General features: G+C 44.7%; 1 protein-coding gene across 4 annotated transcripts in view; it reads right to left on the reverse strand.

Moving 5' to 3' along the window:
- Positions 1-12,831, reverse strand: part of pds5a (PDS5 cohesin associated factor A) — a 326,590-nt gene that overhangs the window by 298,373 nt on the left and 15,386 nt on the right. For all 4 annotated transcript variants that reach the window (XM_072496600.1, XM_072496598.1, XM_072496601.1 and 1 more), the window contains exon 3: positions 7,923-8,126. In XM_072496600.1, coding sequence (XP_072352701.1) covers positions 7,923-8,126 — 204 coding nt within the window. The remainder of the gene's footprint in view (positions 1-7,922; positions 8,127-12,831) is intronic.

A 12,831-nucleotide genomic window follows, 5' to 3' on the forward strand; every position in this document is an offset into this window, starting at 1 on the left:
TTCAATAGAACATGATCTCCAATTCTTGCATGTTGCTCCCACACAAAGCCCTAGCACTTAACATGAACTTTCCTCTTCCCCAATTGTACCCACAAACGGCCTGTGCAAATAATGTGTGGAAGCATAGTGTCTATGTTGCACATAATTCAACCAGCCCTTTTCATTTTGCACCATCCACACACTGCATGATAAAACAAACGGTACAAAATTAGGGAAAGTGTTGCCATTACATAAAATAAAGCAGCTATCAGAACATCAGATATTATGTATCACAGTTCAATTTGGACATTGATATTAACAAATTCTGAGAGAATTTCTCATGCGAAAGATTATGACATATTATAAATTGGAATAAAACAGAAAATGCTGGAAATACTCAGTGCAGACAGCAGGGGTAAAAAATATTGGTCTCTTAGAGGATAAGACTGGGGAGTTAATAATGGGGCACACAAATAGCAGACATCAAATCAATATTTTGCCTCGGTTTTCACTGTGGCGGACACTAGAATGATCCCAAAGTAACAGATTATGCAGAGGTTGTTGAAAAAGAACTTCAAATAATCAGCATAACTGGCAAAAAGGTATTGAGCAAACTATAGGGATTAAAGTCTGACAAGTCTCCAGGGCCTAATGGCCTACACCCTAAAAGAAGTGGCAGCAGAGATGGTGGGGGCATTGCTTATAATATTCCAAATTCCCTGGATTCTGACAACGTTCTAATGGATTGCAAAAAGGTTAATGCAATGAGCCTGTTCAGAAAGGAAGTAGGAATGTTCAGATTCTGAACATTAGGGAAAGTAGGAAACTACAGACCAGTTAACGCCTGGCATTGGGAAATTGCAGGAATCCATTATTAATGAAGTAATAATAATAATCTTTATTGTCAAAAGTAGGCTTACATTAACACTGCAATGAAGTTACTGTGAAAATCCCCTAGTCGCCACATTCCGCCACCTGTTCGGGTACACAAGAGGGAGAATTCAGAATGTCCAATTTACCTAGTAGTAACGGGTCATTTGTAAAGTCCTAACGCGAACCATCAGATTCAGCCTGGTTTATGAAGGGTAAATAGTGTTTTGCTGAGTTTTCTGAAGATGTAACAAGCAAAGTGGATAATTGGGATGCAAGTGTAGTTGGACTTCCAGAAGGCATTTGATAAGGTGCGGCACGAAAGGTTAATACACAAACTAAGATCCCATGGGTTCAGGGGTAATCATAGAATCCCAGTGCAGAAGGAAGACACTCGGCCCACTGGGTCTGCACTGACCCCCCTGAAAGAGCACCCTATGGAGGCCCATTCTCCCCGCCCTATCCCTGTAACTCTGCAACCCCGCAAGGGGGCTAGATGGTCGGGAGTCTCGAATAATTTGGATAACTCCTGCAAAAAGTTTGCATCGAAACGATGGATCAAATAGCCGCCACTGTGCTGCAGAATTTTGTGAAATGGTTACATCTGTCCAGTAACCATTTCATACCAATCAGATTCTGTTTCTGACAGCAGCACGACTGCGAGAGGAAAAACCTCTGATTGGAAGAGATGGAGGAGCAAGCATGGGAGACACAAAATTTTTAGTTGGGTGAGGAACAGTGACTCTCAGATTCTGTCTCTTCCAAACTCTGTATTTTCCCACTTGCAACGAGAAGCCAGTGCCTGCAATTGCTAAGCCCCATTTGGATCATGGAGGGGCCATAATTTACTTGCTTGCTTGTATGTTTCACCCCCATGATTGCTTTTTCACGATCTACTTGACATGGAGGGTGGTTTGAACTCAGACTGGCAGTGGTGATATGCCATTTAATTTTCTTGTCCTCCGTCCTATCACAGACCTTTCCCTTTGTTATGCTTTCTCCTCCTTTCACTTGCTCAACACCTGTTGGATTTCTAATATTCCCCCGTTCTTTCTATTTTCACTGATGCTGCCAGACCTGCAAAATATTTCCTGCATTTTCTGTTTTTATTTCAAATTTCCAGCGTCTGCAGTATTTTGCTTTTATATTCTGAATTTTAACCCGTCAGTTACAGAATAAACGCGGAATTATTTTACTAAGCATATTTTTCTTGAAGCCCATCATCAGGTGCCTGTACCCAAGGCTCTGGGGAAAATCAAAAACAGAAAACAAACACACAGCTAGATTTCACACCGCTTACTATATATTATATTACACCTAACAAGTTACTCAGTCGCACAAAATGGTTGCGTTCAATAGCCCAAATTTATGCAATGGGAGGTCCAATCTGAGTTCCACAGATTCAACTAAGACAAGTCCGGATATCTTGCAGGGATGTACTCAATCAGTTGCTGATGCATACATAGTCAAATCTCATTTAGGGTGTTACCATCTGGATAGCTCTACGTCTATTTGCGGATGTCCTTGCGCTTGAAAAAGCAACATCCCATGCTGAGCCCATTGCTGTGACAGGTGACCAACAGACACGTACCGTTTCTGTAGAGGGTGCCTGCTGACCCATGAGGTACGATCTGTAATGAAACCCAACTTAACTTAATGGTGAACATGGAGGTCGATAACTCCAAAGCCCAAACAAATCTTACGCACGTGCAGACCAGGACCAGGCTGCATAAGTGCCATTCAGCAGTTCTGTAATTTCTAACCTCTTTCGACCCAGGACAGGTCAAGCATGCTTGCGCATAGAGAGGGGGACAAAAAGCACAAAAACCCAGGTCAGGTGACCAGGAGCTGAGCACCAGTGAAAGGAAAATATATACATTTCTGATTTTAAAACGAGTTGAAGAGTTATGGGGAACAGGTAGAGAGGTGGATTTGAGGCCAGGAAGAGATCAGCCATGATCTGATTGAATGGCGGAGCAGGCTCAAAGTACTGGTCCTAATTCCTATGTTCCTAGGCAGGGGACAGGGAACAGTCCGAAAAGAGGGAAGAGGGAAAAAGGAGGTCCAAAAGGGGGGGCACAGGTATGAGACAGAGGACAGGAATAGATTCCAGTTAAGAAAGAGAGGAGCAGGGGCGGCATGGCAGCGCAGTGATTAGCACTGCTGCCTCACAGCGCTGAGGACCCGGGTTCGACCCCGGCCCACTGTCCGTGTGGAATTTGCACATTCTTCCCCCGTGTCAGCGTGGGTCACACCCCACAACCTATGTGCAGGGTAGGTGAATTGGCCATGCTAAATTGCCCCTTAATTGGAAAAAAGAATTGGGTACTCTAAATTTATATTTAAAACAAGAAAGAGGAGCAAAGAAGCAGCTCCCAACAGAAAAAGGGCTGCGGGGAGCAGACTTGAAGTGAAGAGGGCAACCAAAGGTTGCAGACTCCAGGCTATGGGGCAAAAGTACCCCTTCAGAGTAGTGGTGCTCTACCCGGCACAGCCAAAGATCTGAAACTGTGCCGTTGAGCCGGTGCTTGGTGTCCAGGAGAATGGAATTTCAGGAAACAAGATTGAAACCCTGCAAGGTGAGCCATCTTCAAATCCACCGGAGTTTTACCGACTTTTGGAGAAAATTCGAAGACTTGATCTTTGACGGTGAAAACTGGAGTTCTTCTTAAGAGAGGCAGTGTTTCAGTGAGATTGGTTGCCAGTGTTATTGACTTCTGGGTGGGTTGTTGAAAAATCAGTGGAATTTGTTTTAATCGCATCAGTCATTTATTGTGCCACGTGGTATGTTTGACCACAGTTTGCCAATTGACTCATATGTACTTCATATTAACCCTGAATGTTCAAGTGCAAGATAGATTCAATAAATTGTTTTATCTTTCTGACCTTGTATAGTGAGATTTGATTCTGCGTGTCCGAAACCTACAGAATCTTGTGGTTTTATTCTATTACCAAAGTATTGAACCACAAACTTTGGCTACTTTAAACAAGAAGTTATTGGTCCTCAACCAGATCCTACAAACAACTTGAGTGTCTGGACAGAGATCATAATAGGTCAGTCTGTTCAGTTCTCGTCGGTTGCTGTCGAGCTTAGCATTGAAGTCACTGATCAGTGCCTTAATATCATAGCTAGTTCCTCGCCCAGCATGTTCAATTCACAGCAGATGTCATCTTTTCCTGTGTGCCTTTGTTGGTGCATAAACATTCAGAACACTGAATTTGACAAGCTTTGTGTGGCATTTTGCGTTGATGACAGAATAATTTGGTGGCTTCCATCAAACTAACATTTGTGCCGAGTATCTCTTCAATATGAGTCAACTCACATCCTCATTGCCAATCATCCCTGGCCTGTTTATCACACTGATACCCAAGATGTCCAACCGATAAGTTCCCATCCCTTGCGGTATCTGGAACATCTTCCTACACTTCCAATGCCAATTGTAGTGATGGGTTTAGTGTTGAAGATGGGTCATTAGCAGCGGAATTGTATTCAACCACAATCTGTAACCCCATTGCCCGGCATATCCTTCACTCTACCATACCATCAAACAGTGGATCAACTCTGGTTCAATGAGCAGTGGAGGGCAGATTCCCAAAAGCAGTAACAGGCATAGCTAAAAATGAGGTGCCAACTGGTGAACTTACACTACACACATGCCAAACAAGAGAAACAGATTCAACAGACATTTCTAAGCAATCCCGCGGCAGCCAACAGGTCAGATGAAAATTCTGCAGTCTGACCACATTGAGTAATGAATGGTGGAGGACAATTTGTTTTTTTTTTGGGGGGGGGGGGAAAGAGAGAGAGAGAGAGAGAGAGAGAGAGATATGAAGCATTTTGCAAAGTGGATGGTCCATCTTGGCCTCTCCCCAAGGTTCCCAGCATCACAGATGCAAGACTTCAGCCAAATCAACCCACACCATGTAATATCAAGAAAAATCACTGGATTCTGCAAAGTCCATGACAACATTCCAGCAGTAGTTTCGGAGACACGTGCTCCAGAACTAACCATGTCCCAAGCCAATCTATTCCAACGCAGCCACTACATTGATAACTAATCCAGCAAATTATCAGCCCATCAATGGACTCTCAAACATCAGCAAAAATGATGGCAGGCTGAAAGATCACACAGCACTTTACATTGTAATACTCGGCGCATTGATGCTCAATTTGGGTTCTTCCAGGGACACTCAGCTTCAGACCACACTAGAATTTAGAGTTGAAAAAGAACAAAAGAACTGGAATCAAGAAATGAGGTGAGTGACTGCCCTTGACATCAAAACAGTAAGTGACTTTGTGTGGCATCAATGAGGCCGAGAAAAATTGAAGTCAATGAGAATCAGAAGGAAATCAGTTGGAGTCACACCCAACAAAAAAAAAAAAGCTGGTTTAGTTGTTGGAAGGCTCATCAGCTCAACCATCAAGACGTCACTGCAGGGGTTCCTCGGGGTCATGTTCAGCACCATTCGTGGCTCCTCAAATGCCTAAGCAGCCCATGTCCATATGAAGGATGACCTGGTCAATATTCAGTCTTGGACTGATGAGTGACAACAAACAAGTACCAGGCAATGTCCATTCCCATCGAGAGAGGATGTAACCATCTCCCCATCATACTCAACTGTCCTACTCACACTGAATTTCCCACCATCAACATCTTAGAGGTTACTACTGACCAGAAACTTAATCAAACGAGGCATATAAATATCAATACTAAAGCCATATTAGAGGCCACCAGACCTCTCCCAACAGTTTTCTGCTCCTTGCTATTTCTTCATTCTACCCAAACTAATTCTACATCTTCATTTTTTGAGCCAAGCTCCTTTCTCTCTATTGTCTTTATCCCATCCTTTCCAACCATAGTTATCATTTCTCCTTTCCCATTTCGTCAAGTCAAATATCTTGGAACATGCAGTTCCTAACCTTGATCACTCTGCAACCATGTCTCCCAAGTAACGGTTACATCGAACCCATTACTTTCTACCTGCCTCATTAATTCATCTACTTTGCTGCACATGCTTCGCGCACAGATTTTGAGCCTTCAGCTTCAACTTACTTCAATTTTTCCCCTGACATCAGCTGAGTTACCAATGTCCTACTACTGTAGCTAAGCTCCCTGTTCTTTCCTGATCCATCTGCCTACATTCTACCTACATCTCTGCTCTGTGGTGTTGACATTTCTCGGATTGTTTTTGAAGTTGGCCTTTCCTCACCCCATGAATTTAAAGCCCTATCTATTGTCCCAGTTACTTGTTTTGTCAGAACATTGGTACCATTTCATTTTAAGACCATCACATCCAAACAGTTTTCTCTTCCCCCAGTACCCCATGAAATGAAAGCCATGACTCACGCAGTATTCCATTAGCCATGCATTTAACCTCCTAATCTGTTCATCCCTGAACAAATTTGCACATGGCTCAGGTAACAATCCAGTGATTATTAATGATGAGGTCCTACATTTTAAATGCAACCATAGATTCTCAAACTCCTTTGGATGAGCATTATTTCTAGGTGGACCACAACAAGTTGATCCTTCACCTACAACAATTTTGTTCTTAACCCAGTTTCTAGTCATGCTGAAGACAACAGTATCCACTCCCCTGCCAGCACCACCCCACCAGACAATAACGTATCCGACCACGGCCACATGAATATTCAGTCCACTCACTGAAATGGACTCTTGCATCACAGAACCACGGTTAATTTACTGACCAAGCCTGCATAACTTTGTCCTTATCCACACAGGCCGTAAGAAACTCATTACAAGGGCAAAGGCCAGAGAAATATAGAAAATAGGAGACGGCCATTTGTTCCTTTGAGCCTGCTCTGCCATTCATCATTAACATGGTTTATCATCCAACTCAGTAACCTATTCCCACTTTCCCTCCATATCTTTTGATCCCTTTAGCCAAGAACTATATCTAATTCTTTCTTGAAAACATACAAAGTTTTGGCCGTAACTGGTTTCTGCGGTCTCGAATTCCAAGGCTCACCACTCTCTGGGTGAAGAGATTTCTCCTCATCTCAGTCCTAAATGGTTTAACCTGTATTCTTAGACTGTGACCCCCGGTTCAGGGTCCCCAACCTTCGGGAACATCTTTCCTGCATCTACCTGCTAGACTTGTTGGAATTTTATAGCTTTCTATGAAACACCCTCTCATTCTTCTAAACTTCAGCCAATATAATCCGAATTGATCCAACCTTTCCGCATACGTCAGTGCCAACATCCCAGGAGTCACTCTCTCTTTAGGAAGAACATCCTTCTTCAGAGAAGGAGACCAAAACTGCACACAATATTCCAGGTGTGGTCTCACCAAGGCCCGAGATAATTGCAGCAAGACATCCCTGCTCCTGTACTCAAATTTCCTCGCTATAAAGGCGAACATGCCATTTGCCTTCTTTATCGCCTGCTGCACCTGCAGCTACTTTCAGTGACTGATGTACAAGGACATCCAGGTCTTGTTGCACATTCCCCTCTCTCAATCTGTAGCCATTCAGTTAATAATCTGCCTTCCTGTTTTAGTTACCAAAGTGGACAACCTCACATTAACAACTCAAGGTGGGTCACATTTTAAAAAATGATTTAAACAGATAGACGTTGATGGCAAGGCCAGCATTTGTTCTCCATTCCTAATTGCCTTTGATATGAGTAAGTTGCGAGACCATTCAAAGGGCAGTTAAGAATCAACCACCATGTGCGTCCAGAGTCATATATAGGCCAGACCGGAAAGGACGGCAGATTTTTCTCCCAAAAGGACATTAGTGAACCAGATGGGTTTTAAAAACAATCAATGACAATTCTTATGGTTGCCATTACTGAGATTAACTTCAATTCCAGACTTACTAACCAAATTTAAACCCCAGAGCATTATTTTAGGCCTTTAGATTACTAGTCCAGTGACATTGTCACTACACCACCAGGTCCCATTTCACCATTTGTGACAGGGATTACAGAAATCCACTCTTTGAAATAAACAACATAGTCGTCAAACAAAAATTCTTTCTATGATTGAACAGTTAATTCTATCTTCACTGTGAATGTGGATCTTTTCCAGTTTAAACGATCACCATTTACCTTAAGTTTGTCATGAGAAGTATATGGAGCCTCTGGAGCATAGATTCTGAAGATATCAGCCAGGCAGCATGCCACAAGCAGACGAACATCTTTATTGGGGTTCCTGAGAAAGAATTCCGAAGCCAAATGCAAAGCCAATGGAAGGTATTGTTGTTTTTCATCTTCAGAGTCCTGGTCCATATCCATGAATGTTTTAACCACCATCTGTATAGTAACAGTGAACACATTGTCAAGCTCACATTCCTAAATTAAGTTTAAATTATTTTTTTACAAGTGACAGTAAAAAGAGAAGGAAAACAAGCTGAAAGCCGAAAGGATGCATGCACACAAATTAACCCTCAAAGTATAATTTTAAATGTTTATGTAGGAATGCATACAAGAGAAGAACAAATGAATTACACAGCAAAACCATTCTGGTGTAGAAATTCTACACGCAGAGATCAATGTCTCTTAGACTTTGAATACATAATATCCCATTATGTGGCTTAGTTTTGTCAATGAAAATTTGTAATTACACCATGCTACTAATAAAATAAAAAGCCCCAATGTATTTCACAGAGCCATTATAAAACAAACAGTCCAACAAGGACTCTGTGGTTGTCAGAATAAGGGGTTGAGTGGACCAAGTGTCATTAGAGGAATATTTATGGGGCAGTGATCATTGTACCATAAACTTTAAGTTAGTTATGAAAAAGGACAGTGAGCAATCAAGAATAAAAATTAATTGGGACAGTGCCAACTTCAATGGGGCGAGAAAAGTTCTGGTCCAGGTAAGCTGCCAAAATATATTAACAATGGGACTGCTGCCGGAACTTCTGGTGGCGCTAGCGAGCGGAGTGGCCGCATGAAGAAGAGGCTCCTGCCGGCAGATATGTTTATCGCCATTTTCGCCTTTTTGGGGGGGGGGGGGGGGGGGGGCCTTTCCTCAATCTTTTTCGGTCTTTAGGGCCCAAGGAATGGGCGCCAATCGAAACCGGTTTAAAACCGGTGAAAAACCCCGCAGGAATGTTGGGCAGCCAGAGCGGAGGGGTCGAGCCTGGAGTGCACAGCAGTTGGAACGGCGGGCGGAGTCTAACACAAGACAGTCGAGGCAGCAGGCCCGAATCCAGGAGCAGGGCAGCCGAAACGGTGGCAGAGGATGAGGCTGCTGGAGCAGCAGAACTGAAGGCAAAGTGTGGAGCAGCAGGGCTGAAGGCAAAGTGTGGAGCAGCAGGGCTGAAGGCAAAGTGTGGAGCAGCAGGGCTGAAGGCAAAGTGTGGAGCAGCAGGGCTGAAGGCAAAGTGTGGAGCAGCAGGGCTGAAGGCAAAGTGTGGAGCAGCAGGGCTGAAGGCAAAGTGTGGAGCAGCAGGGCTGAAGGCAAAGTGTGGCGCAGCAGGGCTGAAGGCAAAGTGTGGAGCAGCAGGGCTGAAGGCAAAGTGTGGAGCAGCAGGGCTGAAGGCAAAGTGTGGAGCAGCAGGGCTGAAGGCAAAGTGTGGAGCAGCAGGAGTAGTGAGACTGAGATCAGTGCTTGAAGCAGCCTTAGTAGCGAGGCAGGGCCCAGAACACGAGGCAGCCGAAGGCAGCATGCAGAGGGGTCGTCACACATTGGGTGACTCCTGCTTGAGGCGTCTATTTTTTTTTTCTTTTTCGGAACTTTTAATGCCCGGTCCTGGGGCAATTCATGAAGGACTAAGAACCGACAAAGGTGAAAAATAATACAGCAGCGAGGGAGAGCTCGCCGTCGAGGGCGAGGACCAGCCCAGGGGCTGATAAGAGGGCAGAGGCCGGACCGCTAGGTGGAGACGCCCTGCTTACAGCAGAGAAGATGGCTGAGGTGGTGTCTCTAGAGCTCGAAAAGCAGTTTGCAAAGCATATGGAGGTGATGAGAAAGGAGATGGCAGTAGCACTGAAGGCATTGGTAGAGGAGGCAATTGCCCCAGTGAAGGTAGCTGTTGCAAAGGTGTCGGCTGAGGTAAGGGAACAGAGTGAGAAGATGAAGGGTGTGAAGGAAGCCATGTCGCGGCACAGCAATCAGCTCACCTCGATGTGAGATGAGCTGCAGAGGGTGGTTGAGGCCAATAATGAGCTACAAGTAAAGCTGGAGGATATGGAGATCGTTCAAGATGACAACATTTAAGGATTGTGGGCCTGCCAGAGGGGCAGAGGGCCCGAGGCCAACTCAGTACTTTTCCAAGATGTTGGCAGAACTGATGGGGGAGGGAGAAGAACACTCTCAGCATGAATTGTACGGTGCTCATCGGTCGCTACGGCCCAAGCCCTTGTTAAACGAGCCGCCAAGGGCAGTGATTATCTGTTTTCACAGATATCACATGAAAGAGAAGGTATTGAATTGGGCAAACAAGGAGCGAGGTGTGCAATGGGCTGGTGCCAATGTTTGTATCTATCAGGGCTTGATGGTGGAACTGGCAAAGCAGCAAGCGGCTTTCGCAAGTGAAGGCGGCATTGTACGACAGTGGAATGCGGATTGGAGTGGTGTATCCAGCAAAGCTAAGGGTGACCTACAACTCCAGTGACTTTTATTTTGAGACGGTGGAGGCAGCGGAGGCATTTATGAAGGCAGAAGGCTTGGGACGGAAATAAATAGTGGGAGAATGTATATATGGAACTTTGAATAATGTTCCTGCTTCATACTGTTATAGAGGTTAAACGTTTTTTTTGTTGTTGTTCTTTGTAGCTTTGAATAATGTTCTTACTTCATGCTGTTATAGAGGTTAAAGACTTTTGTTGCTGCTCTTTGTAGCAATGTTTTTATTTAATGAAAAGTATATTTTTTTGAAATATATTTAGAGTACCCAGTTATTTTTTTTCCCAATTAAGGGACAATTTAGCGTGGCCAATCCACCTAACCTGTAGTTTTGGGCTGTGGGGTCATTGTGTGCCTGCTCTCTGCAAAAGCAGTTCACCTAGGACTACTCTCTTACCTTTGCCCGTAGTACTGCAATTTATTTTTCTTCAGATAATGATCCAATTCTCTTTTGAAAGCTATGATTAATCTGCCTCCGCCACACACTGATGCAAGGAAATCAAAATCCTGACCACTCACTGCATTAAAGCTTTTCCTCAAGACATCAATGTTTTTGCCAGTGTAGTTATCTTTACATGGGTATGTACATAAGGGGTTAATGGGAAATTGAAGATCACTAGGGGGCAGCACTGGCGGGTATAAAAGCCAGACGTAAGCAGCTCTCTACCCCTCTTGGTGATTAGATTGTGGCGAGAGCAGGAGCATAGATCTAGCTCAGGGCTACGAGTGTGGTCAGACATAGTTACTGTATATAAACGTTGTAACTTTTCTACTGGTATTGTACTGATATTGATCTTAAACTAAGAACTCACGCAGTTGTTAAATTCTGTTACTCAACAAACCTTTCAATACCTCTGGACGACTTCGAGCCTTCTTCATCAAGCTGCAGAAAGCCTCTGCAGCAACTGGATTGAGTAACACATGTTACATACAGTAGTGCTACCAAACACACTACAGTCAGGTAACAAAAGAGCCAGCACCTTATATCAGTGTCTTGTTTCCTCCCCATCTGCTCTGTCAGGCAGTTCATGATTTTGAATACTTTGACAAATCTCTCAACCTTGTCTTCTCTTCAGGAGAAAAGCCACAAGGTGCCCAATCTAAAGTTCCTCATCAGTGGGAGTGAAAGCTTCCCCAAGCCCCCAGAAGTAGACATGGCCCACAGGTCACTCCGGCAGAGGCCAAAATCAGGAGAACCACCACGGGCCATCATCGCTCTACCGATTTCAAGATAAGATGATCCTGGACAGGGCAAGACACATCCGAGTCTTGCAAATGGGACGGTTATACGATCCGCGTGTACCAAGACATTTGGGCAGACCTAGCAAAGCAGCAGGCCAAATTAAATGGAACTAAAGCAGCTTTGTTGAAAAGCAAGGTGCAGTTCGGGATGCTGCACGCAGCCAAACTGTGAGTGACCTACCAGAATAGGGACCACTATTTTAATTGGGAGATATATCTCACACAGACGAGTCAAGCAATGCCCTGGCATAGTCATACTCGCAGAATCATCACCATTCCAGCAGAGGTGGTGGCACTGTGGTACACAGGCAGGAAGGAGTTGCCCTGGGAGTCCTCAACATCAATTCCGGACTCCATGAAGTCTCATTGCACCAGGTCAAACATGGGCAATGACACCACCTGCAGATTACCACGTACTGTCTCACATCAGTTGATGTATCAGTACACCAGTATGTTGAACACTACTTGGAGGAAGCACCAGAGTGGCACGGGCGCAAAATGTATTATGGGTGGGAGACCTTAGTGACCTTCACCAAGAGTGGCTTGGTGGTCCGGCTCATGGCCACGCTGGCCAGTTCCTAAAGCTCCCTGATAGACTTGGGCTGCGGAACCAAGAGGGAAAAACATACTTGACCTCATCCTCACCTCAACCTGACACAGATGCATCTGCCCTTGACAGTATCAGTAGGAGTGATTACCGCACAGTCATTGTGGAGGCAAAGTCCCGTCTTCACATTGAGGACACCCTCCATCGTGTTTTTGGCACTGAAAATGTAAAGTCGCCATAGTTCCCAAAGACCATAGGCTGCCCTTTGAGTTGACTGGTAGTGATTTAATCTGAGGAGTGGTGACCACTCCTCAGGCAAGGGCGGCATGGATTACCTCAGCCAGTATGGGAATTGAACCCATGCTGGTGGCATTGCTCAATATCACAAACAAGCCGCCCAGCCAGCTGATACCCTAATGGTGGCACTATCACCATGTTAAATGGTAAAGACTCAAGACGGGGCACCCACGAGGTGCACTGAGTCCTCAGCAGCAGCAGAAATGAACCCAACTACAATCTGTAACGTCATGGGCTCATAGGGTGAAGAGAGAGGGCAGGGAAAGGGAGAGGTTAGTGGGGGAGATTTTAAGGGTGGA

This window comes from Scyliorhinus torazame, chromosome 3 (genome assembly GCF_047496885.1).
Source record: "Scyliorhinus torazame isolate Kashiwa2021f chromosome 3, sScyTor2.1, whole genome shotgun sequence".
NCBI classification, from domain to species: domain Eukaryota; kingdom Metazoa; phylum Chordata; class Chondrichthyes; order Carcharhiniformes; family Scyliorhinidae; genus Scyliorhinus; species Scyliorhinus torazame.